This window comes from Colobus angolensis, unplaced genomic scaffold, assembly GCF_000951035.1.
Source record: "Colobus angolensis palliatus isolate OR3802 unplaced genomic scaffold, Cang.pa_1.0 Scaffold101, whole genome shotgun sequence".
NCBI classification, from domain to species: Eukaryota; Metazoa; Chordata; class Mammalia; order Primates; family Cercopithecidae; genus Colobus; species Colobus angolensis.
Genome location: NW_012111031.1, coordinates 4,007,642 through 4,034,168, shown reverse-complemented (window position 1 = coordinate 4,034,168; position 26,527 = coordinate 4,007,642). Strand labels below are relative to the sequence as shown.

General features: G+C 36.2%; 1 protein-coding gene across 2 annotated transcripts in view; it reads left to right on the top strand.

Moving 5' to 3' along the window:
• ITM2B (integral membrane protein 2B) overlaps nt 1-25,361 on the top strand; it is a 29,334-nt gene extending 3,973 nt beyond the window's left edge. For both annotated transcript variants that reach the window (XM_011939677.1, XM_011939685.1), the window contains 5 exons: nt 16,863-16,991; nt 19,207-19,413; nt 21,431-21,541; nt 22,100-22,250; nt 24,457-25,361. In XM_011939677.1, coding sequence (XP_011795067.1) covers nt 16,863-16,991; nt 19,207-19,413; nt 21,431-21,541; nt 22,100-22,250; nt 24,457-24,542 — 684 coding nt within the window. In that variant the 3' untranslated portion in view covers nt 24,543-25,361. The remainder of the gene's footprint in view (nt 1-16,862; nt 16,992-19,206; nt 19,414-21,430; nt 21,542-22,099; nt 22,251-24,456) is intronic.
• Nucleotides 25,362-26,527: the final 1,166 nt, after the last annotated feature.

The window sequence follows — 26,527 nt, the reverse complement described above, 5'->3', positions numbered from 1 at the left end:
AGGAGAAGAGACATAAAATGCATGGCCGGCCATTTACTGTAATGTTGATACAAAGCTCTCAAGGGATTGAGAGCTTGGTTCTCTTTAACCAGAGTGCATCTTATTACCTACTTATGTAATTCCGTGTTTGCAAATATTAGCCAGTGAAACTTTTACTTTACATTTTGGTTCTCCATGAGGGTATTAATGTCTGAAGTGAGGGTTTAGTGCTGGGAAATAAATGAATTGCCTCGGTGCATCCCCAGTGCCTTGGCAGGACCTCCTGTGTACACGTCCCTGATAGGACACTGCTGTTGCATATTGAGTGTGCAGTATGCACAGGATCGTAGTCTTCCCAACTAGACAGAAATGCGTATGATATACTTGGCATAATAAGCCCGAATGACCTCATGGAATTCAACTCTGACATATAAAAGGTTTATGTGACTGGAAGTGTTTTTTAAGCAGAAATATCTCAAATACATTTATGGTACAGACTTATTTAAATTAATTTAGAATTTGACTTACAAGGTGTTCATTATGCATTGCCAAATCTTGACTTGCGTGTAAATGTACATAGAAAAATGTACTTAGTAGTCATTGGGGGAGATTTTATTTCTCTTAGTTTTATCATACCATAACTTAAATGTCTGGAGTGTCTATTCAAAACCCACATTCTTTTTCCAAAAGGAAATACTACTTTCTGAATTACTCTTTTAACTAAAGCTTCTTGAACTGCTTTGTATGTCAGTGTCAGTAAAGGAAGATCCAGAAAAAAAAATCTTTTTGGGCTACCAGTGAAATCATCCTCTTACTTTTTTGGCAAATGTGGCATTTTATTAGAGCTTAAAGGCTAAAGGAAAAGAAATTAAGGGCTTTCGACTGTTACTGCAACCTGTTAAAGGATTTGAGAATTCTGAATTTCTGAATGAGGTGATTTTTGCCTAAATGATGGTACAAAATATTAACACTGGAGCTGTGCTTCACAATGAAGGTCTTTTACAAAGTAGACAGCTGAAAGTTGAAAATTGGAAATTACTGATATAACACTAAGGACATCATTTTTGAAAAATCTCCACTTAATTGTGGTTATCCCTTTTAATTAGTACTTACAACACATATTTTTAATAGCTTTAAGGATATCTATAATACGACCTCATTTTATAAGTGTTACCAACAATTGAGTGAACAAGATTAGTTTAAATTATTGTGCATTCTTTAAGCTCTTTTATTAGAGAAAAAAAGAACTTTTTGCAATATTTCTATAATTGTACTTGGGGAAAAATCAGGTAAGAATGAACATAGACTTTTTATTCTTAAACAGAAAAGTTTGAATCTTGAGTTGTAGAGATGAGAAAATTACCCTTGTTTTTATAGTAGAGAGATATTCTAATTTTTCACTTACTGTTTTATTTTTCAGTACTGATAAGTTACCAGCAATAGTTTTATAATGTTGAGCTAATATAAATACGACAAAAGAGAAATAAAATTTGCGCAGCTTATATATAATACCACTTCTAAGTTAAATATCCTGGACATTTATTTGGGAAAGTGATACTAAGTATGGTGTTGGATATTATACTTTGAAATATTTGCATAAATCATTTTTGGCATAGTTGAATTTCATACTTTAAAAAACCAGATTGGTGGATTTTTGTATTTATTTGAATGTTTAACTTTAAGGCTCAAATTATTATTTTTTTTTTAGTGAAAGCCAGTTTATTCAGAAAGTAAAGGAGTAAAAGAATGGCACTGCTTAGGCAGAGCAGCCAAGACTCAAATTATTTTTAAAAGTTGTTTGTTTTCAGAATGAGTTAAGGATAAAGCTTAAGTCTTAACTATTTTCTCTGCTTATATATGATTATAATGTTTTAGATTATTTTATATAAAAATTTTAAAAGATGCATTGTTAATTAAATCACTTGAATCTCTGCAATATCCAAAAGCAGACCCGTTTTTATGCTGGGGAAAATTATTTTTGAGAGCCAGTCTATTTAACTTTGCATTATCAGTTTTCAGTTTTTCATTTTATATAACTCTGTCCTATTCATTTTTTCCTTGCTCTTATTTTAATACTGGGACATAAAATTTCCTGTCAGTTTTACCTAGGGCAGTGCTAGGCATGTTAAGCAGAGAAGGCAAATTCTATGTCTCCTGGGCTGAAGCAGATGAATTGTTGAAGCTGGGCTTTTTGCATATGAAACAAGTAAGAATATTCTTGGTTTTCCTGCCAGGCGTGGTGGCTCACGCCTGTAATCCCAGCCCTTTGGGAGACTGAGGCCGGTTGATCACCTCATGTCAGGAGTTCAAGATAAGCCTGGTCAACATAGCAAAACTCTGTTTCTACTAAAAATACAAAAGCATTTAGCCGGGCGTGGTGGCACATACCTGTAATCCCAGCTTTTTGGGAGGCTGAAACAGGAGAATCCTGTGAACCTGGGAGGTGGAGGTTTCAGTGAGCTGAGATTGTGCCACTGCACTCCAGCCTGGGTGACACAGCAAGACTCTGTCTCAAAAAACAAAAGAATATTCTTGGTTTTCATTTTTAAAACCTTGGTCCAGTGTTGCTTGATCCTCCAGTTTTCAAAGGCAAGCTAAAAATCAGTACTATTTTAATTCATACAAGAATTTTAGCTAAAAACACTTAAGCCATGGGCCACTATTTTATAACCTCCTTTAAAGTGGAACGCAGGACTGGCACATTATAGCCAGTATCTTTGAATACTGCCTGCCTACTGTTTTTCTGTAGCCCATGGGGTAAGAATGATTTTTATATTTTTTAATGGTTGGGAAAAATATCAAAGGAATGATATTTCTCCTTTTTGCACAGTACCGTCACCAAATTGGTGGGAAGGGGCTGCTGCTATTCAGGAAGCAGTAGCACTAGCAGAATTCAGGGATACAGTCATTTTTCAAAAGGTTTAAATTTTGTCTCTACCACTTACTGTGATACCTTGGATAAGTTACTTCAGTTCTCTGTGTCTCAGTTTTTTCATCAGCAAAATGGGGAAAATAATAGCACAATGTCTGGAAAATAATGTCACAATCATCTGTGACAATAATAGCACAATGCCTGGAACAGAGTTAAAAATCAGTAGATTTCAGCTACTGTTATTTTTATTTATTTTCATTTTTTGAGAAGGAGTCTCGCCCTGTCACCCAGGCAGGAGTGCAGTGACGCGATCTTGGCTCACTGCAACCTCTGCCTCCCAGGTTCAAGCGATTCTCCTGCCTCAGCCTCCCAAGTAGCTGGGATTACAGGCGCCCACCACCATGCCCGGCTAATTGTTTGTATTTTTAGTAGAGACAGGGTTTCACCATGTTGGCCCGGTTGGTCTCGAACTCCTGACCTCTTGATCAGCTACCGTTATTAAAGTCCCAGTTTTCTCTCCTCATCATTCTTGTTTTGGAATATTACTTCTTATATTACTGTTACTGTTTGTCCCTACCTCACATGTCAATAACAATATTGTTGGTACTTTTTTCACAGCAAGGCATTCTGGTAAAGATTCATTCCTGCAACATAAAAACCTTTGGGATTCAGTAGTTGTACCCATTTTCATTTAAAAATGTTATTTATTCATTGCATAATAGGTGTTAATAGAATTTGAGTTTTACCAAAGTAATACTAAATTTTAATATGCAAATACATAGTCCTGCCCTATGTCAGAGGAACACACTTTAAAAAAATTGTAGCATCATTGTATACAGTAAAATGCACAGATCATGAGTATACAGTTAGATAATTTTAAGTGTATATACCTGGGCTGTAACTCCCAGTCAAGCTGGAACATCGTCATCAACTCAGAAAGTTATCTCATGTCCCTTTACAATTTGTTCTCCTTAGAGGTAACCGCTGTTCTAATTTCTCTCCACATAGAGTAATTCAAAGCAATCACATTCACTCCTTACCTTCTTCTGGTCTTTTATTACCATGGTGACCACTAGACCCTCTTCTGCCTTTGTGCAATTTAGAAAAAGATCCCCTCTCTGATGTTTTGGAGAATAGAGCATCAGCTAGATTCTAGACCTACTGATCGCCTTTGCCTGGCGTCCTTGTACTGGAAACAACCTGCCTAACCATACATGGCGATCTTAACTCCGTGTTTCTCATGTTTTGCTCCTATGGGGGTGGTGTGGCGAGCAACAGAGTCTCTCTCTGTCACCCAGGCTCGAGTGCAATGGCGTGATCTCAGCTCACTGCAACCTCCGCCTCCCAGGTTCAAGTGATTCTCCTGCCTCAGCCTCCCAAGTAGCTGGGATTACAGGCACCTGCCACCACTCCCAGCTAATTTTTGTATTTTTAGTAGAGACGGGGTTTCACCATGTTGACCAGGCTGGTCTTGAACTCCTGACCTCAAGCGATCCGCCTACCTCAGCCTCGCAAAGTGCTGGGCTTGTAGGCTGAGCTACAGCACCTGGCCCTCCATGTTTCTCTTTTAACTCCTTATTTCTCTAAATCAGTGGTTGTTAAACATTTTGCTCTGAGAACCCCTTTATACTCTTAATTTAAATTGTTCAAGATCCCAAAGAGCTTTTGCTTTATGTAGGTTATATATGTTTCCAAACAACCAAAAAGATTTAAGAAGACTAACAGTAACATTGTTTTACATTTGGCAGTGCCGTTTACTGAATAGCTTAATAGAAGATAGCTGGATTCCCCTATGAGCTTCTTCATTCAGTCTGTAGTAATATAGTGCTTAGCTTGTGGAAAATTACACTGTACAATTTTTATTGTATGTAAACATTGCAAGAGAATGAAAGTGAAAATGACAGTTTTATTATTTAGTTTATTAAACTAACACAGTCTTAGTTTTATTATGAAAAAAGTTTGACCTTGTGGATCCCCTGAAAGGTATTCCTGGACCACATTTGGAGAATGTGTACTCTAAATACTTACTTATACTGCTGTTTCATGGTTTGTTTTCATTTGTTTTATTTTTTGCAGTTTTAGATAATACCTATTGATAATAGCTACATGAAAGGTGAATTTTTAGCTTTTTTCTGTGTATTTACACACTGCGCACGTAATCCGTTCTCCTGTTAATAGCAATTTCTGGTTCAATTGATATTTAGTGTTTTTTATTATAATTGACATAAACATTATTTACATTTGAATATTGTTGTATACTTTTATTTTACTTCCTTTCTTGTATAACAACTTTTTATTTTCCTTGGATTTGATCATGCTTTTTGGGGCAGGAGAGAGGGTTCCTTAATTTTCTATATACTTACTGCTCCTTCATTTCTCAGATTCTGACAGCAATATAATTGTCTTTCTGTATCTTCAGACTCACCAGGTAACTCACCAAGTTTCTTTCTTCTTCTTTTTTTTAAAATGATTTCTTGCCTGTCATTCATTAGTTTTCTAGTCCAGACTGGTTGGACTCTAGGTGTGTTGCCATACAAATGTCTTGAGAGTCGTAATCATCTTGGCAGAATTGCCTTTATCTTCATCACATGCTAGATCTGCAGTTTTGTAAATCTGAAGAAAAAGATAAATTTTTGAAAAATCTTGCGTGTCTGAGAATCATTATTCCATCCTCATATTTGATAATTTATCTGGGTGTAAAATTCTAGGTTAGCATTCGTTTTTCTCTCAGCATTTTGATGGCATTGCTCCATTATCTTCTAATGTGATGCCATTCTGATTCCTTGTTTGTACATGACTTTTTTTCCCCCTTTGGTTGTCTACGGGCTGGTGATTTTCTGCTTATACCTTTCTTTTTTTCTTTTATGCTTTCAGCTTTCAACATTTTTATTGACGTGACTTGTCTGCTGTCATTCATTTTCATTCTTTGTGGCTTAAGGTTTATTTGTTTTATCCCTTTACTATCACTTTATTGAGCTTTCAGGAGGAAGTAAACAAACATTTAACTGGAAATCAATATGAGAAATTCAACTCAGCTATCTTGATAGCTTTTTAAAGATTTGTTAGAATATTTCCTTTTACATTAAAAATTGACTTAATGATAATTAATAATGGATAATAATGGAAACCATTAATTTAAGATCAGACAGGATGGTCTAGAAAGATTGATGAGGCATCTTCTGATCGTCCTCTTCAAAGTTCCAAGATTGTCTCCTTCATGAGGAATTTTAGAGGCAACTCATTACCAACTTTGTAGTTTTGCTTTGTGGCATTATTAAGTTTCACTTTTGTAATTAATATTTTGCCTTTTTCATTTATGTTGAAATGCATATGTGTTGGTGTGCCTTAGTTATTTTCCTTTATTGTTTTAAGTTCACATGCATATGATTTTAATACTTTTTGCTACCATCCTTTGTAATTTGATGAACAACAGAGAAAAGCCCTATTAATTTTGACAACATATTAAAAGTCGTATTACTGCCTTTGTAATAGTTCACACATGTAGGGGCTTATTAGTGTGGGTCAATTTTAAGTAAACCTTTTACAACAGTAGAAATTCACGCTGTGGGCCGGGCATGGTGGCTCACATCTATAATTCCAGCACTTTGAGGCAGGAGAATTGCTTAAGACCAGCCTGGGCAACATAGTGAGACTGCCACCTACACAAAAAAATTTAAAAATTAGCCAGGCATGGTGGTGCACATCTGTAGTCCCAGCTACTCAGGAGGCAGAGGTGGGAGGATCACTTGAGCCCAGGAGGTTGAGGCTGCAGTGAGCCATGATTGCACTATTAGACTGTAGCTGGGGTGACAGAGCAAGACCCTGTCTCAAAAAAAAAAAAAAAATTAATTAAAAAATAGGCCGGGCGCGGTGGCTCAAGCCTGTAATCCCAGCACATTGGGAGGCCGAGAAAGGAGAATCACAACATGGGGAGACCTCATCTCTACAAAAAATAAAAATAATTTTAAAAATCAGGCTATGTGGTTTCTGGTTAGAAAGGAATATTATCCAAGTGTGACATGGTGTCTGTACTTCATTTATTACCAGAGTTAATTTGCCTAAGCTGTTTTAAGTCATCTTCCTTAAGCAGCACATGGAGTCAAGATAATATTCAGACCTTATTAGCTCTGTGATATTACATAAATAATTTTACTTCTCTGGGCCTCATATTTATCTGTAAATGATGTATTGGATTAAACTACTTTCCTGGTACTTCCATAGGGGATCTATTCCTGAGAACTGTATTGATCATATATTCAGAAGCATCTACTGGCTAGCCAGGTACTATAACTGGAATTTAAAAATTGCTAAGTACTCCAGCTTTCAAGAAACATTGTGTAGCTAGGAAAGACCAACCAGTTATGAAAACCAAATTAGTCACAACCTGTTTTAAATGCCTATATTTATTCTTAGAAGAAAATCACACCCCTGGATCCAAGAGCCAGGAGAGTGGTGGAATAGGGAGCAACATTCAATATTACCACTGAGTTTTTACTGCACATGCATTCAGTGCTAGGCAGTAGGGCTCATAGGGTCAAAGCACTTCTCACATGTAAAGAGACAAATATTCCTGATCTCAAGAACTATAATTATTTTTTCTAGTAGTCATCTTGTTTAACATTTAAAATTCCAAACTTGGACAAAAATTTTCTCTTAACTGTCCTCGTTTAAATTATGTTATACTTTCAGATGAATATATTTGGAATTTTCTTACCAAAAGTTACGCATTTTAAATGAAATTACCCATATTTGAATATGAATGTGTGATAATTATATTGTTGAAAGGCATTAAAAGCCAGCATTTGTATAAAAGTGAATCTAGAACAGGTTTGTTCTTTTTTTTCTTTAATCTTGACACTGGATTTTATAATGAATTATATAAAATTAGAGCGTTAGTATTGTGCTTAAAATTTTTAGGGAAACAGTTAGTTGATACTGGTAACAATGTGGACTCTAGTTTCATTCAGCCAGTGGTAGAGAAAATCTGTCTTCACCAATTTATCTCTGGTAAAGGATATTATTAACAATAAATAACATTTGTGTATAATGCTGTTGTTTACGAACATTTGCCTGTTTGTGTTAGTCTAGGCTTTCTTTTTGCCATCCCAGTGCCTTTTACTCACCAATATGAATTTGAAATTCTGCTAAAATTTCACTTTATAAAACGAATACAAGGCCAGGTATAGTGGCTCATGCCTGTAATCCCAGCACCTTGGGAGGCCGAGGCTAGCGAGGCGAGTGGATCAATTGGGGTCAGGAGTTTGAGACCAGCCTGGCCAACGTGGTGAGATCCTGTCTCTACTGAAAAGACAAAAGTTAGCCGGCCCTGGTGGCATGTGCCTATAATCCCAGCTGCTCGGAAGGCTGAGGCAGGAAAATTGCTTGAACCTGGGAGGCAGAGGTTGCAGTGAGCTGAGATGGCGCCACTGCACTCCAGCCTTGGTGACAGCAAGACTCCATCTCAAAAAAAAAAAAAAAAATGGATACAGTTCTGTTCAGCGTAGATTGAATAAACACTATAGAAATGATAGTCATGGCCGGGCGCAGTGGTTCACGCCTGTAATCCCAGCACTTTGGGAGGCCGAGGCAGGTGGATCACGAGGTCAGGAGATCGAGACCATCCTGGCTAACACGGTGAAACCCCGTCTCTACTAAAAATACAAAAGTTAGCCGGGCGAGGTGGCGGGCGCCTGTAGTCCCAGCTACACGGGAGGCTGAGGCAGGAGAATGGCATGAACCTGGGAGGCGGAGCTTGCAGTGAGTGGAGATCGCACCACTGCACTCCAGCCTGGGCGACAGAGCAAGACTCTGTCTCAAAAAAAAAAAAAAGAAGTCATAGTCATTTTTTAAACTATATAGAAAAAAGAATAGGAGATTTTAAACTTATTATTCATATATGTTAATATTCTATTTTGCACTACCTTGCTTGTCTCTGATACAAAAGTGATTAAGTTATGATCCAGCTCTAAATGCATTGCATTGATAGTCTGCCTTTTTTTTTTTTTCCAGTTCCAACCTATTTTTATTTAACCTAAGACTGTGCTAGTTTTATGTGATGCTAATAATTTGGTTCAAGTTTCATAGATTTCTCACAGTGGTTACATTATTATGCAATGACTTTAAATTTTTTTTTTCTTTCTTTCTGTATTGCTGCTTTTATGTTGCAGGATTTTTTAACAAAAGTATGTTAATGAGAAATCTGTTTTGTAGACCTTGTCGTTTGAGATTAAGTTCTCCTTTTTAAACCTTTCCCATTATTCCAGAATAATGCCTTAACGTCATTAATCATAACATGTTGGTATAATTCCCAATTTTGACTCTAAATACTAATTTATCTTAATTAAATGAAATCTAGTAATTGACAAAAGGTCAGAGGCCTTTGTGAAATATATTATAGTACTTACAAATATAGAGAGCAGCTTTCTGTATAATGCCAGACACTTGGAAAACTGCTTTTTTATGTGTCAAACATAATGTTTATCATGTGGACTTCCTCACTGCAGTTGAGACAGTAGCAATCTCATTTCAAAAGGCAAATTAAAAAGCAAAATTCAGATACTGATTTAAATGAATAAGAAAAAATGCAAACAAATGTTCGATGTCCTCATGGATTGTTAACTTTTCAGCCAGAGATTGTGTGTTTTACATATAGCAGATATATTTGGTAATCAATGCAGTTAGTAATTAGCGGATCACCACATCATGTCCTTTTGATGCTTTCATACTGAGGAAAGAAACCTAATGTAGAAACCAAGTGAATATGTCCCAGTCTACAAAACCCAGAACTCAAAACCCTTTATATGGAAAAGTAGTTTAGATTGATTATTTAATATAAATAGGATCCCAGAAGGAAGTATACCCAGTCGTAGCTGGAAATGAAGATCAGAGTTCAAAACCTAGCAACATGGTAGAAAAGAACTAGGTATATTTGGTCTCCAAGTAGGGAGAAAAAAAAGATGAAAGGAGTTGAAAATACTAGAACATTAATGGGAAATCTAGTTTATTTGTTTTGTTTGAGATGGAGTCTTACTTTGTCACCAGGCTGGAATGCAGTGGCGCCATCTCAGCTCACTGCAACCTCCACCTCCTGGGTTCAAGCGATTCTCGTGCCTTAGCCTCCTGAGTAGCTGAGATTACAGGCACAAGCCACCACACCCAGCTAATTTGTGTATTTTTATTAGAGATGGGGTTTCGCCGTGTTGGCCAGGATAGTCTCGATCTCCTGACCTTGTGATCCGCCCGCCTCAGCCTCCCAAAGTGTTGGGATTACAGGCGTGAGCCACTGCACCCAGCCGGGAAATCTGGTTTTTAAAAGTGCAAATCACTAAATTGTTTTAATGTCCCAGCTGTTTTTCTGTTTTGGAAAGCATTATACCAGCCAAACAACACATCTGTGGGCAGCTGGCCTACGCACCCCCATGTTTACCTGTGTCACCCAGCATATTTCTAAGTAACTAAATCTGTTTCTGAATGTTCAGTGTATTTTGAGTTGAATATATTGTGTTGGATTTTTTTCTCTGTATATATTTTTTGAATAAATAGTATTGGTTCTTTTCTCTATATATATTGTTTGATAATATAATTTTTAACCCTAAGAGATATTTTTCTCTTTAGTATCCTGTTTACTAAAGCACTGTTGTTGCATTTGATATAGAAATGTAAAATATTATATCTGAGCACTTCGAAAAATGTCTCTTAAAAGCTTCTGTCAACCTGTAAAAAAAAGTTCAAATAGAGGTGCCTAAGAATGTGAAGTGATTTGTTAGTTTGAGAACAGAATTAAAATTACATGAAAAAATATACATTTTTATTTAAGTTTATAATTGAAGCACATTTACTAAAGCCTCTTAGGGAACTGATTGAGGTGACCTAATTCTTAACTAATTGAAGTACCAGAAAAGAATTTGTCCTTCATTTTGTTTAAGATATAACTTCTTAAGTAATTTTATTTTATCATCTAATGCTGAGATTTATTTGAACTAGAAATTAGTACTGTGCCAGAGTGAAAGTGCTTCTGAAAGCCAGGTCTTTCTGTATCTACTGTTGCAAGGTGGTTATAGGCCAGTGTGTGCTGCAGTGTCTTCATTTATAAACTGGGCTAAAAAACTTGAGGTTTAGGAAGATTAATTAGATAATAATTGTACAGCACCTGTGGGAGTTCTGTTACCTTTTAAGCGTGATGCAAGGTGCACCAGTTTTATTGCAGTAGAAGGGAGGAAATGTCTCGGTGACTTGTTTTAAATTAGGCCAGGTAGAGTTATATACCCCAGTGAAGAAGTTCTTGTTAGTGGTTTTTCTTTTTCTTTTTTTAAATTATGAAATATTTCAAGCACACAAAATACAGAGAACCTGAAGTGTATTTTGTACGTTTGGAAAGTCTTAAATATCACATACTTACAAAACACTTAAGTATGTAGTGTTATATATTGTGCAACCTGCCTTTTTTGGGGGGTCAGCAATTACGTTTCTTAGGCTTATCTAAAAATCAGTGCTAGTACATTTTTTTTTTTAATTTTAATTTTTTAATAGAGATAGGGTCGTGCTATGTTGCCCAGACTGGTCTCGAACTCCTGGGCTCAAGCAGTCCTCCTGCCTCTGCCTCCTAAAGTGCTGAGAGTATAGCCATGAGCCACTGGGCCTGGTCACTATTTGAATCTTTTTAGCAGTATTACATGAATCTATAATAATTTATTTCAATTTTTTTTGTTGTTGCCGACAATGTAGTGTATATTCTTGGACGTATTTCCTTACATATTCAAAAGTTTATCCAGGATTTATACCTAGGAATGGAATTGCTAGGTCATAAGATAAATGTATGTCAGAGGTGTCCAATCTTTTGGCTTTCCTGGGCCACACTGGAAGAAGAATTGTCTTGAGCCACACATAAAATACACTAACACTAACAATTGTAGATGAGCTGGAAAAAAAAATCACAAAAAAAAATCATAATGATTTAAGAAAGTTTATGAATTTCTGTTGGGCCACATTCAAAGCTGTCCTGGGCCATACACAGCCCATGGGCCACAGGTTGGACAAGCTTGATGTGTGTTTATTAGATACTGCCAAATGGTTCTCCAAAGCAATTGTACCTAAATTTTTGTCGAGTGGAAGTTCCCAAGTTCCCTTTGTTATACGCTTTTTCTAGCACTTGGTGTTAGATATTCTTTTATTGCCTGGCAGATAGGAACTCAGTTGATTTCTTCTCCGCCCTCTGTATTAAAATATAATTTACATGGAATAAAACTCATGCACTTTATGTGTACAATTTGATTGAATTTATGATAATTGTATAAGGCCATATATCCACCCCAACAGTCAAGATATGAAACATTTCCATCACCCTAATAAGTGTCTTCACGCCTGTTTGTAGTCAGTCTCTCCTTCCCCAGCCAGTAAGCTGCTTTTGTCATTATGGTTTTGCCTTTTCTAGAATTTGATAAAGATGTAATCATACAGTGAGTAATCTTTTGTGCTAGACTTCTTTCACTTAGCATGTTTTTGAGATTCAGTCCTGATGGTGTGTGTTATTTTGTTCCTTTTTATTGCTATTTCATGGTATGAATATACCACCATTCATTCATCAGTTGATGGATATTTGGGTTGTTTCTAGTTTGGGGCTAGTATATAAATAATGATGCTGTAAATATTCATGTACAAATGTTTGACTCAGTTGATTTTTGATTATTGATATTTAAAAATCTTGCCACCCTCTAATTAGTTTGAATAAGTTTGACTCTTGGATTTTCTACATAGACAAATTATTTACAAATAATAACAGTTTTGTTTTCTTTTTTCTAATACCTAATCTTGTTATCGTTTGTGTGCTTGCTGTAGGATCTCTAGTACAGCGTTCAATGGAAACAGTCAACTTTAGTGGGCATTCCTGTATTCCTCAATTAAAAGGGTATGATGAAGTATAAAGTTTCACCATTAAGAATGAGGCTTTCTATAGGCTTTTGATTGTTAGCCTTACTGATGTTAAAGAATTTCACCCTTTGCTAGTTTGCAAAGATATTTTTTTTTTAATGGAAGTTGAATTTTGTCAAATCTGTTTTCTGTATATTTTGAGATAGTCACGGGGTTTTTCTTCTTAAATCTTACGTGGCTTTTTCTTTAAGTAAAGCTTACTCTTTGAAGTGTTAAAATTTAATCACTCTGAAAACACTTTTAATAAATCTCTTAGATTCAAAACTTTTTAATCTTGAGCATACTTTAATCCCTTCTCCATGACTTAGATTGTATTATGGAACATCGTTTATCTATCATACATGGTGTTAATTCTTGACTATAAATTGCTCAGGGTAGAAGCCATGTCTTAATCACATTTGAATTTCCCACAGGATCTAGCACAGTATATTGCAAATAGCAGGCATTAATAAATACTGAACTAGGCTACTGCTCTTGCTAAATAGCCACAGTTTGTTTTACGTTATGAATTATGTTGCATCTCTCCCTTCCCTCATTATCATGCTGGCTGCTGATACGACTTTTATGACTCATAAAGAATTAAATAATCACGCTTTTAAAAAATATTTATCTAAGCTGGCCAGGCATGGTGGCTCACGCCTGTAATCCCAGCACTTTGGGAAGCCGAGGTGGGTGAATCACGAGGTCAGGAGATGGAGACCATCCTGGCTAACACGGTGAAACCCCGTCTCTACTAAAAATACAAAAAGTTAGCCAGGCGTGGTGGCGGGTGCCTGTAGTCCAAGCTGCTCAGGAGGCAGAGGCAGGAGAATGGCGCGAACCCAGGAGGCAGAGCTTGCAGTGAGCTGAGATTGCGCCACTGCACTCCAGCCTGCAACAGAGCGAGAGAGACTCTGTCTCAAAAAAAAAAAAAAAATTGATGTAAGTTTTATCTACTCATCAAATATATAAGTGCCAACTAATGCCACGCCCAAGCTTGGCTTGGAGCTGCCTGTAATGCAAAATGAATATGAATGGATACTCAAAAGATCTTATAGCCTAGTAGAGAGAGGATCTTTATGTGAATTATTCTAATGAAAGAAAAGTGATCACTAGGAATTTAGAGAGAAAAGATTAGATAGACCAAATTGAAGATGTAACAGCTCTTCTATGAAGTACATGATGGTGGTGCATAGGTTTGGGGTCTATAATCTGGCTGATCAAACACTTGTTTATTTCCTGATTCTTAAGCCACGTTTCACGTTATTGAGGTGCTGAATAAATTGACCTGTGGATAAGTGAAGTATTTTTTAAGTGAAATTCCTTAAGAAATTGAATTTTTAAAAAACTGTAATAGTGCTGAGAAGTGGTTTTTGAATGAACATGAGAAGTCAAACTCTAGCATGGTTTACAAAGGTCTTTTGTGACCTGCCCCAGTTTCTTGTCCATCATTTCTCATACCCCTTTCCACCATATTGGGCAGTCCAGCCAAAGCACATGTGGCTCTTGGAAATGTCATGCATTTTAGCTCCATAGTTTTTGAAAAATCTTTGCCATATATATAATTTCCTTTAACTCTGTCTTCTGCTGAGGTAATGAGTATTTGTCCTTTAACATTCCACTGAAGTATTTTCTCCCTTGGGAAGTCTTCCTGAAACTCATCCCCTCTTGTGTGCTCTCTGTGCATTTTCCTATTAGAGCTCGTATCATATTTATTTCTTTTTGTATATTTGTCTATTTTTCAGACTGATCCAACTGGTCTCTTTCTTGGCAGAGCATCTATTTCCAGTGCCTAGCACAGCTCTTGGCACATAGTGGACATTTATAATTTATTCTCAAAATGATTGTTGAACAGTTAAAAATGATATATTACAATGCCTTGAAATTTGTCATCAATTTGCCAGTTGGGGCTGCATATTCTTTTACAGATGTCTGCCTGTGCTGTTTGACTATTCATTTATGTACTATTGGAAGAGAAAGCCTGCCAAATGGGGTGGGTGTGTGCGCACATTTGGCTGTCTCAGCAGCTGATACCAAATGTTGGAAATAACTATTTCCATCTGTCATTTTCATCCCCCCTACTCTCCCTCCACCCTAAAATTAATTATGTTAGGAACAATTTCTTACCTCCTTAGATATTTATGTCAGACAAGGGCTCAAGCAAAAGATGTATATACTTTATCATTAAAGTTTCATAATACCTTATGACTCCATGGAATTCTTGTAACTTTCTTTTCACAGCTGGGATATCTTACATGGCTTGATAAATTGTTCAGACTTATTACATTAATTCCTTGCAATGCACTCATTGTCTTACACACATAGTATATTGACACGTGCTACAGAAACCATGACATTCTCATAGCAGTGGACTGATTCTTAGAATAAACAGTATTTGTTGTTCGATGTTAAATTCTATATTTGAAATCTCAACCTAAGAACACACTATATCGCATCACACTGTTCTTGGTTGCTTCAGCATCTGGGATTAGACCTTTCTCAGTGATACCATGTTAAAGTTCCTCATCTTAGAATTAAAAACATATAATCTTAGGTTTCATTGCTAACTGAATTCTTGCTTCAACTAAATCTGTGTTCTAATACAGGGGTCCCCAACCACCAGGCCACAGACCAGTACCGGAACTGGTCTTGGCTAGGAACTTGGCTGCACAGTTAGCATTGCTGCCTGAGCTCCACCTCCTCTCAGATCAGTGGGGACATTAGATTCTCTTAGGAGTGCAAACCCTATTGTAAACTGTGCGTGTTAGGGATCTAGGTTGTGCGCTTCTTATGAGAATCTAATGCCTGATGATCTTCTGAGGTGGAACAGCTTCACCCCGAAACCATATCCCAACCCCCCTCAATCTGTCTGTGGAAAAATTGTCTTCTACGAGACTGGTCCCTGGTGCCAAAAAAGGTTGTGGAGGGCTGTTCCCGTAACCCATCCTGTTCTTGTGCATCATTCATAGTTTTTCTTCCTAATTTTATATCCTATTAGATAGGTTTAGGTGAAGTCTACTTTCTCCCTTAATCCTGCCCCATATTGAGTTTTCCAAGTAAAGGACAGAGTCATGTACTTCAAGAGGCCGTTCATGTATACTATGAATTTTTGCAGTCTTTACTATTTATTGAGTGACTACTTATTTAGGTATCTTTGTTTTCTTAGCTCTTTGCACGTGAACTTGGGTACAAATCAGAAATTTGCTGTCATTCTAAAGTGACAGAATAGAGGGATCAGGTTATAAGGGCACAGGGAGGGAGGAGTATCTAGGAATTATGAATGTCATGACCCCAAATAATGTTCTAATACTAAATTGTTTTTAAGTGGATAAAAATGAAAATTCTATAAAATTTTGTGCTGGTTTTGTTTCTTGAATTTATAAGTAAGTTTTTATCATTGAATATTTTCTCATTTTTTTCTACTGCTTCTATCTTTAAAAGAAAGTGAAGAATTTTATCAGACCATGGTTTAGAGTAGAGCAGTGGGATAATACGATTATGTATTTCTATGTATAGAATTTTATCCTATTTTTTGAAATTCTAATTGTTTAAATAATTTTAGTATCATTATTTATTCTGTTCATTATTTTCCTGTAATTTTTTCTTGTGGATGGTTTAGAATAGTTTTATACCTGGTATGAGATATAAACCATCTGTAGCAGGCCTAACACATAATTTCATAAATGATCAGATAGAGAGATGCCCTGGATTTATAATTTACAAGGCTCAGCATCATATTATATGACTAAGTTGTAGCATAACCTCTTCTAAATTATTAAATTTTAGAAGGTATCACCAAAAGTTGTGCATGCAAAATAAAAATTATGAAGTGTATCATTGCTTGAGTCAGGGTTAGCAGGTGGGGTGTTGAGATTAGAAGTAGACAACTCTCCTAGAGACCAATGTCCCAGTCCAAGAACCATTAAGATGAGCCCTGGAGCTACCATTTAATCATTCCTGGGTTGATTTTGATGAGAGGCACAACTCCTTTGGTCTTTATGTCTTCATTTATTAAAATGATAATCCATGAGGTTTTTCCTATCCTGAGCCTTCTATTATTCTGTCTGGAGATAAGATACTTAACTGTCTTTTTCATAAATTTTAGGACCCAGATGATGTGGTACCAGTTGGCCAAAGAAGAGCCTGGTGTTGGTGCATGTGCTTTGGACTGGCATTTATGCTTGCAGGTGTTATTCTAGGAGGAGCATACTTGTACAAATATTTTGCACTTCAAGTAAGTGGAAAAATTATTTTGTGTCTCTGATTTTTTTTGTTTTTTTTGCCTCTCCTGATGTGCTTTACAAAATTGTTTACAACTTGCTGTAAGCTTGTACTTTTTATCTGTGACCTTCAGCCAGAGTGGTAGTTCTATTTTAAAGCTGTGTTTAAACATCTCTCCATGATATGTTTGCTGAGCCCATCACACACAGTCACTAAAAGCAGAGTAACTTGAAATGTTGCTGACTAAAGGATTTATTTAGGTCATTGGGTGATTTTACTAACCTTTATTTTCCTACTATAATTAAGGGTTGAGAGGAATAGTATTATGAATTGCCAGTTGAATAAATACATCAGCCACAGATGTTGTCATGTTGATAGGCCATAACTTGATAGTCAGTTTGGACTCCCTTATGGTCCTACTGTACCCTTGGGCCCAGAGTACAGTAAGACCATGTCTCTGCTTCTTTTCCAGTCACTGGTTTCACTAAAGAACTGGGTGACTTCAGCGGTCATATTGAAATAACATAGGATGAAAGTTGTTTATAACTTAAAGTGTTTAATAGTAATCCCAGTGGGTTAAGACAAAGGTTTTCCTTCTGATTAATTATCATTTACAATCTATTTTGTGATATATTTCTCTTGGCAATAATTCAGAAGTTTTTTTAGGAGTTTTGAAGGGGAAATTACTTTCAAGGTTTTATAACTACTTCAGCTGTTTCAAAATTTGGAGAAACAGTTGACAACTAGACTTATTAAAATAATTTAAATAACTAATTTTGAAACATTCTCAATTTCATGCTCATTTTCTGTGTTGTTCAAGATAATCAATCACGTGTTGATAGACATTACCAAAATACTAGTCATCTTTTTTAATACCTTTTTTTTTTTTACAAGAAATACATATAGTATTAAAAAAATCATTGCAATTCCATTTTCCGGAGATAACATTTGGTGCATTAACTGTTTTTTTTGTTTGTTTGTTTGTTTTTTAACGGAGTTTCACTCTTGTTGCCCAGGCTGGAGTGCAATGGTGTGATCTCGGCTCAGTGCACTCTCTGCCTCCCGGGTTCAAGTAGTTCTCCTGCCTCAGCTTCCCAAGTAGCTGAGATTACAGGTGCCTGCCACCACACCCGGCTAATTTTTGTACTTTTAGTAAAGACAGGGTTTCACTATGTTGGCCGGGCTGGTCTCGAACTCCTGATCTCAGGTGATCCACCCACCTTGGCCTCCCAAAGTGCTAGGATTACAGGCGTAAGCCACCACGCCTGGCCTGGTGCATTCACATTTTATATACCCTTAGTCTTTATTGTGTGTGTAGAGTGTGTGTGTGTGTACATGTACTGTGTGTTTCGTTTTTTTGAGATGGGATCTCACTCTGTCACCCAGGCTGGAGTGCGGTGGTGCAATCACAGCTCACTGCAGCCTCAACCTCTTGGGCTCAAACAATTCTCCCACCTCAGCCTCCCCAGTAGTAGCTAGGACTACAGGTGTGTGGTACCATGCCCAGCTAATTTTTTTATTTTTTGTGGAGACACGGTCTCACCATGTTGCCCAGGCTGGTCTTGAACTCCTGGGCTCAAGCAGTTCATCTGTCTCAGGCCTCCACCCCCCAAAAGTATTAGGATGACAGGCATGAGTTACTGCACCTGACCTTATATACTGTTTTTTCTTTTTGTAAGAGTGAGACAGTAGCATAAAGATTTGCTGTAATCCAATATTTTCCGCTGAATTGTGATATAAAGGGAAAATTAGAACTACTTATATGCATATAGAAATTTCAGAAACGTTATCCCTTTTTTGGCTAATAAGAAAAAAGTCATTTAATTAGTAGACCATATCAAAACTTTTTAATATATTCTTTCAGAAAAACTTGACTAGTTTTGGAATATATTCTTTTACAAAAACTGCTTACAGCTAGAGTAGGTCTGTTGTTTCTTTATATTTATTTGTTACTGGATAGCTAATTATTTTTATGTTCTATTTTCACCTACCACGAAAAGTAAAGGGAAAACCAGCTGCCTTTCTTCTTTTGAAGCTGTTCTTTTACAGTGCTTCAAAACCTGATCTTAAAGAATATGTTAACTCAGTAATTAAACTGTCTGACTTGTCATCTAAAAGCAAGAGTTTGCAAGCAAAATGCTATTTAGATAGAGGTGGCAGCTTAAGTAATGCTTATTTAAAAACCTGTCTCATGCTGAATTGCTGAAATGAGTCTTTAAACTCTATAGCCAGATGACGTGTACTACTGTGGAATAAAGTACATCAAAGATGATGTCATCTTAAATGAGCCCTCTGCAGATGCCCCAGCTGCTCTCTACCAGACAATTGAAGAAAATATTAAAATCTTTGAAGAAGAAGAAGTTGAATTTATCAGTGTGCCTGTCCCAGAGTTTGCAGATAGTGATCCTGCCAACATTGTTCATGACTTTAACAAGGTGAGCCAAGTGTCTAGAATTGTAGAAAGAATGCAGGTTCTGTAGTTTATGCTTTTTGTAGTTTTAATTTCTATATTTGCTAATTTATTATATTTAGAGTTCAGTTTAATAAACTGTCAACATTTGGTGGGCTCTGCTTTGTCTGAAGCAGACCCTGGTGACCCAGCCTTCTCATTTCTTGTCTTTCCTTCCCCTTAAAGCCCACCTCATGACTGTTACTCCGTTGCTGACAAACTAATATTTTTTATATGTTCCCACATTTTCTTAGATAAGAGGTAATTTATGTTCCTGTTTTTTGGTAGCATTTTCAAAATCAATAGTTTTGTTAATCTGTTTTTAAGTTCTCGTTCTACATTTTCCCCCAGCTTTTGAGCATTTTTATGTAATGCAGAAAAGTTGAATACCCAAAATCCTCCACTTTGTTCCAGATATTGTCATATTTGCTTCATCTCTTTTTCTGTCATTTGACATAAGTACTTATGCTGTTATCTCTCAAGAATGAGATGTCCTCCTACATAACCACATCATTATCACATCTAAGAAAATTAACATGATCTTGTAGGACAGTAGTCCTGCCTTATCCATGGGGGATACAAGCTAAGACCCCCAGTGGATGTCTGAAACCGCAGATAGTACCAAACCCTATATATACTATGTTTTTTTGTATTAGTGTACATATATACATATGTTAAAATTTAATTTATAAATTAGCCATAGTAATAGATTAACAATAATTAATAAAACAGTTAAAATACTATAATAAAAGTTATGTGAAGGTGGTTTCTCAAAATATTTTATTATATTGTACTTACCTAGGTATTTGTGGACTGTAGTTAACTGAAGGTAACTGAAACTCAGGAAGCACAGCCTCAGATAAGAGAGACTATTGTATTTAATATGTTTACATTTATATTTGTGTTTAAATTTCCCCAATTTTTGTCCCAATAATTTTTTGTTTTTTCAAATCAGGATTCAGAGATTCAGAAGTTCATGTATTACCTGTGATTTTTGTGTCTCTCTGTATAAGCTTGCCATTTTGAACACTCCAATATATTACTGAAGTTAGCTTTGCAAACATTTCGTGCCTGATACATCTGATGGATGTTTAGAAACCAGTTTGAAAATTTACTTATTTCAAGGAAATAAACATCTAAAGCAAATAGTAAATAATAATAGCTAACACCTAGCTCTTAGGAATCAAAATGTTATTGTTTGGTTTAACTTATTCTTAAAAACCATCCTGGCCGGGCATGGTGGCTCAAGCCTGTAATCCCAGCACTTTGGGAGGCCGAGACGGGCGGATCACGAGGTCAGGAGATTGAGACCATCCTGGCTAACACGGTGAAACCCCATCTCTACTAAAAAATACAAAAAACTAGCCGGGCAAGGTGGCGGGCGCCTGTAGTCCCAGCTACTCGGGAGGCTGAGGCAGGAGAATGGCGTAAACCCGGGAGGCGGAGCTTGCAATGAGCTGAGATCCGGCCACTGCACTCCAGCCTGGGCTACAGAGCAAGACTCCGTCTCAAAAAAAAAAAAAGAAAAAAAACCATCCTATGAGACAATCTTTCTCAACCAGCATTTCTCATTTGAACCATAGAACACAAAATCATTTAAATGACTGTTTCTCCAATGTTCTAAGGATGGTAATAGTATTCAAGATACATACGAGAAAAGTTAATCTTTATGCACAATGGACAGATAGCCTTAGAGGGCATTTGAGCTTATAAGTGAGAAAGTTAAATCACTTAATTATATAACAAGTATTTGCAGTTAATTTGAATATGTATTATTATTTATTATAGAAATATACCCTTGATGAGCATTTTATTTACTGGTAGCAATATTTTTTCCTCTCCCATTCCCACTTCCAACTTGATCCAGCCAAATTCTGAATTTGTTGAAATGCAAGTGATTTATACATTCTAAAGCCAATTTTAATGATACAAATTATTCTTAAAAATCCAGTTGCTGCCTGTTTTGCTATTACCGTGACTACACTGTATCTTTTTCTTCCCAGAAACTTACAGCCTATTTAGATCTTAACCTGGATAAGTGCTATGTGATCCCTCTGAACACTTCCATTGTTATGCCACCCAGAAACCTACTGGAGTTACTTATTAACATCAAGGTATAAGAATGTTGACTATTTTTGATGAATGATGCCTTTATAGTGTTTTGGAATACCCTGTTGAGAAATTAGCCCTATAGGAGCTCATTTTATCAGACTGTAGTTAAGAATTTTACAAGGAGGAACTAATACGGTTTTTGTTTTTAATGTTTTATATCTTGAAATTGAAATACAATTTCTCAAATAATGTTTTAAGTTTTCCTAAAGAGCCAGAGAGTAAATACTAGCCAACTACTTAATTCTGGTGCCATAGACAATATGTAAAACAAATGAACATGACTATATTCCAAAAAAAAACTCTACTTATAAAAACAAGCCGGGGGCGGAGGCTCATGCCTGTAGTCCCAGGACTTCGGGAGGCCTAGGTGGGAGATTCGCTTGAGCCAGGAATTTGAGACCAGCCTGGACAACATAGAACATAAAACAAACAAACAGATGGTGGGTAGTAGTTTGGCAACCTGTTCCATACCATAATGTGTAAGAATTTTGTCTTGTTACTCTAGTCTACTCAATATATGTTCTGAGATAGTCATGTCATGTATTCTTTTCTGAATGTAGGCTGGAACCTATTTGCCTCAGTCCTATCTGATTCATGAGCACATGGTTATTACTGATCGCATTGAAAATATTGATCACCTGGGTTTCTTTATTTATCGACTGTGTCATGACAAGGAAACTTACAAACTGCAACGCAGAGAAACTATTAAAGGTAATACTTTTTAAATGTTAAAGTGTTGGCCAGAAAAGTTCATTGCATTAAACTAGATTTAGGTGAAGCCTAGTCATTGTTACCAATATACTTGCCATGAGTGAGATAATATTGTGTCGTTATATAATATTCCCAGGTTTCTATAGAATTATCTGAATTCTATTTAATAAGTCCGCTCTTTTCAGATGTAGAGAAAAGGTCAGTGTGAAATGTCATTGCCTTGAGATGCTGGTGCCTCATTTTCCATCTCGTTAGTCACCCTATCCAACTTCGCATCCTAACCACTGTGGTTCAGCCATACTGAAAGGGTTTTTATTATCCAGAGGGTCTCTTGGGACCAGGTCTTCAGCTGTGTTTTCAGGGATCTGGATACTAAGCAGGCTGTTTGCCTTTTGGATCATATTGGGAATAATCACTGTCAGGGTAGTTGGAAAGGAATTTGGGTGAAGAATTAAGAGCATTGATACAACTAATGTTGTAGCTTTGCCAAATCATTTAACCTTTATTTTCTCACCTGAAATATAAGGATTACAATATCTCCCTGATTCCTTTTAAGATCATTGTGAAAATAAAAGAAAATACATGTGGCAGCTGTGGAAAGTAAGAAGTGCCATTCAGATACACTGTGGTGTGATTTCTTTGGAATTGTGTCACCCAGTAAAAGTGCTTTCCTGGCTTTTTGCTAGCATTTTAAATAACACTGTTCTCTCATCTCCGGCTGTTGAGTCATCTGAAACCAGCTTGATTTCATTTTTTTTTTTTCCCCCCAACTTTTATTTTAGATTCAGGGGGTACATGTGCAGGTTTGTTTCAAAGGGTATATTATATTATCTGATGTGAGGTTTGGGGTACAAATGATCCCATCACTCAGGTAGTGAGCATAGTACCCAATAGGTAGTTTCTCTCTCTTTTTTTTTTTTATTATTATACTTCAAGTTCTGGGTTACATGTGTACAATATGCAAGTTTGTTACATAGGTATACAGGTGCCATGTTGGTTTGCTGCACCCATCAGCCTGTCACCAAATTAGGTATTTTTCCTAATGTTATCCCTCCCCTACGCCCCCACCTCCCGACAGGCCCCAGTGTGTGATGTTCCCCTCCCTGTGTCCATGTATTCTTGTTGTTCACCTCCCACTTATGAGTGAGAACATGCGGTGTTTGGTTTTCTGATCTTGTGATAGTTTGCTGAGAATAATGATTTCCAGCTTCATCCATGTCCCCTCAAAGGACATGAACTCATCCTTTTTTATGGCTACATAGAATTCCATGGAGTATAGGTGCCACATTTTCTTAATCCAGTCTATCTTTGATGGACATTTGGGTTGGTTCCAAGTCTTTGCTATTGTGAATAGTGCTGCAGTAAACATACATGTGTATGTGTCTTTATCGTAGCATGATTTATAATCCTTTGGGTATATGCCCAGTAACGGGATTGTTAGGTCAAATGGTATTTCTAGTTCTAGATCCTTGAGGAATTGCCACACTGTCTTCCACAGTGGTTGAACTAATTTACACTCCCACCAACAGTGTAAAAGCATTCCCCAATAGGTAGTTTTTCAACCCTTACCTCCTCCCTCCCTCACTCCCTCCCTTCCTTATAGTCCCCTGTATGTATTGCTCCCATCTTTATGTCAGTGAGTACCCAGTGTTTACCTCCTACTAACAAGTGAGAGCATTGTAAGGTAGGTATTTGGCTTTCTGTTTCTGGGTTAATTCATTTATGATAATGGGCTCCAGCTGCATCCATATTGCTGCAAAGGCCATGATTTCATTCTTTTTTATTGCTGTGTTGATTTCTTACATTTAAAAATGCTCTTGGTTCATGATTTTTTTTTAAAGTCAGCCTTACACATGCCATGAAATTTACCCTTTTTAGTGTGCAATTCTGAGTTTCCACAAAGATACACATGGTCTTGCAAGCACCACCATAGTCAAGATACAGAACATTTTCAATACCTTCAAGTTCATGAATTTGTAAGCAATCTGTGTAGCATTATTGATGTTGCTGTGATCTGTCAATATATTAATAGTTCAGAAAAGGGAGAAAAATTATTTTTCTTCAGCATAAACAAATTCAAACTGTAGAAGTTTTTGTGGAGTGTAGAGTGAAATACTTCTATACATCTAAATAATAAATATAAAAATAAGTGAATATTTATTACTAAAGAATCAAAATTTTAAAAAACTTTTTCCCTCTCCAACAGGTATTCAGAAACGTGAAGCCAGCAATTGTTTCGCAATTCGGCATTTTGAAAACAAATTTGCCGTGGAAACTTTAATTTGTTCTTGAACAGTCAAGAAAAACATTATTGAGGAAAATTAATACCACAGCATAACCCCACCCTTTACATTTTGTGCAGTGATTATTTTTTAAAATCTTCTTTCATGTAAGTAGCAAACAGGGCTTTACTATCTTTTCATCTCATTAATTCAATTAAAACCATTACCTTAAAATTTTTTTCTTTCCAAGTGTGGTGTCTTTTATATTTGAATTAGTAACTGTATGAAGTCATAGATAATAGTACATGTCACCTTAGGTAGTAGGAAGAATTACAATTTCTTTAAATCATTTATCTGGATTTTTATGTTTTATTTAGCATTTTCAAGAAGACGGATTATCTAGAGAATAATTATATATATGCATACGTAAAAATGGACCACAGTGACTTATTTGTAGTTGTTAGTTGCCCTGCTACCTAGTTTGTTAGAGCATTTGAGCACACATTTTAATTTTCCTCTAATTAAAATGTGCAGTATTTTCAGTATCATATTTAACTATTTAGAGAATGATTTCCACTTTTATGTTTTAATATCCTAGGCATCTGCTGTAATAATATTTTAGAAAATGTTTGGAATTTAAGAAATAACTTGTGTTACTAATTTGTATAACCCGTATCTGTGCAATGGAATATAAATATCACAAAGTTGTTTAACTAGACTGCGTGTTGTTTTTCCCGTATAATAAAACCAAAGAATAGTTTGGTTCTTCATATCTTGAGAGAATCCACATAAAGGAAGAAACTATTTTTTGAAAATTCACTTATATATATACAATGAGTAAAATCATAGATTTTTCTTTAAATAAAAAGAAGTCATTTTAATAACTAAACCAGATTCTTTGTGGATACTATTAAAATAACATTTAAGCCTCAACCTTGAATGATGTTGTTTAATATAAAATGCTTTTATTTTTGATGGAAGGGCTATCAAAGCCTAACGTTTCCAAGAAACATAAAATAACTGTGCTTCTCTGAGAATGCCCCCCTCAGAAATGGAACATTTTGAGTTAATAATGATGATTCTTATATTTCTAAGGTTGCTTCCTCTCTGAAATAATTCAGAATCCACCCCCATTTAAAATATCTATGATTCATTTCACCTCAAATTCCTAAGACAAAAAATGTCAATTCTGATTTTAGGAAGTCAGAGTTTTTAAAGCTTCAGACTCTTAAAGGATTTGGTCTAGAAACCAATTCTAATTCAGAAGGATATCATTTACTCATGGCTGTTCATTTCATTTCAATAATATTGTCAGAGCTTTAAGCCAGTGAGTTGGGTATTCAGGAATTGACAATTTTAGAAGATAATATGTTTCAGTAAAATGAGAATTGGTTTTTCCTACTTTCCAGGCTCTAAAATTACATGAATTTTCAGGTAGCTGTGAACGTTTAGGAGCACATTGTTCATTGAGCATCTTTTATATGCCCAACATATGATATTGTGTTGAAGATACATCTGCAAAGAAGAAAAAAAGCCACTGCCATCGTGGAGACTCACAATCTAGGAAAACAGACGGTCAGCAACCATCTAGTTACAATACATTGGGATCAGTAGTATGAAGGAGAACAGGTGTAGGTTCTTTGGAAAACATTTAGGAGAGTCAGTGAGACTTTCAGAATGTGAAGTGCATGGGATTAGGTCATGGAAGATCGTATATGTCATCTTAAGGACTTCATTCAGTAGACCATGGGCCACTATTGAAGCTTTGCATTTTGGAAGGAGCTTATTAGTTTGTTTTCCCGTTGATTATAGTAGTAATGCAGTATTAGGGTAGCTGAACTGCAATAATAATCCCAACATCTCACTGGCTTCATGCAGTAGGAATATGCTTTCATCACAGTCCAGTGTGGCAGGCAGCCTCCAGACTCCCAGGGACCCAGACTTACACTTTACTAAATATAATTGTTTCATTCGAATTTTTAAGTTTTTGTATAATCATCTTAGTAAAACCTTTGATAATTCTTCACAACATTTGCAATCATTGATTTGGCCACA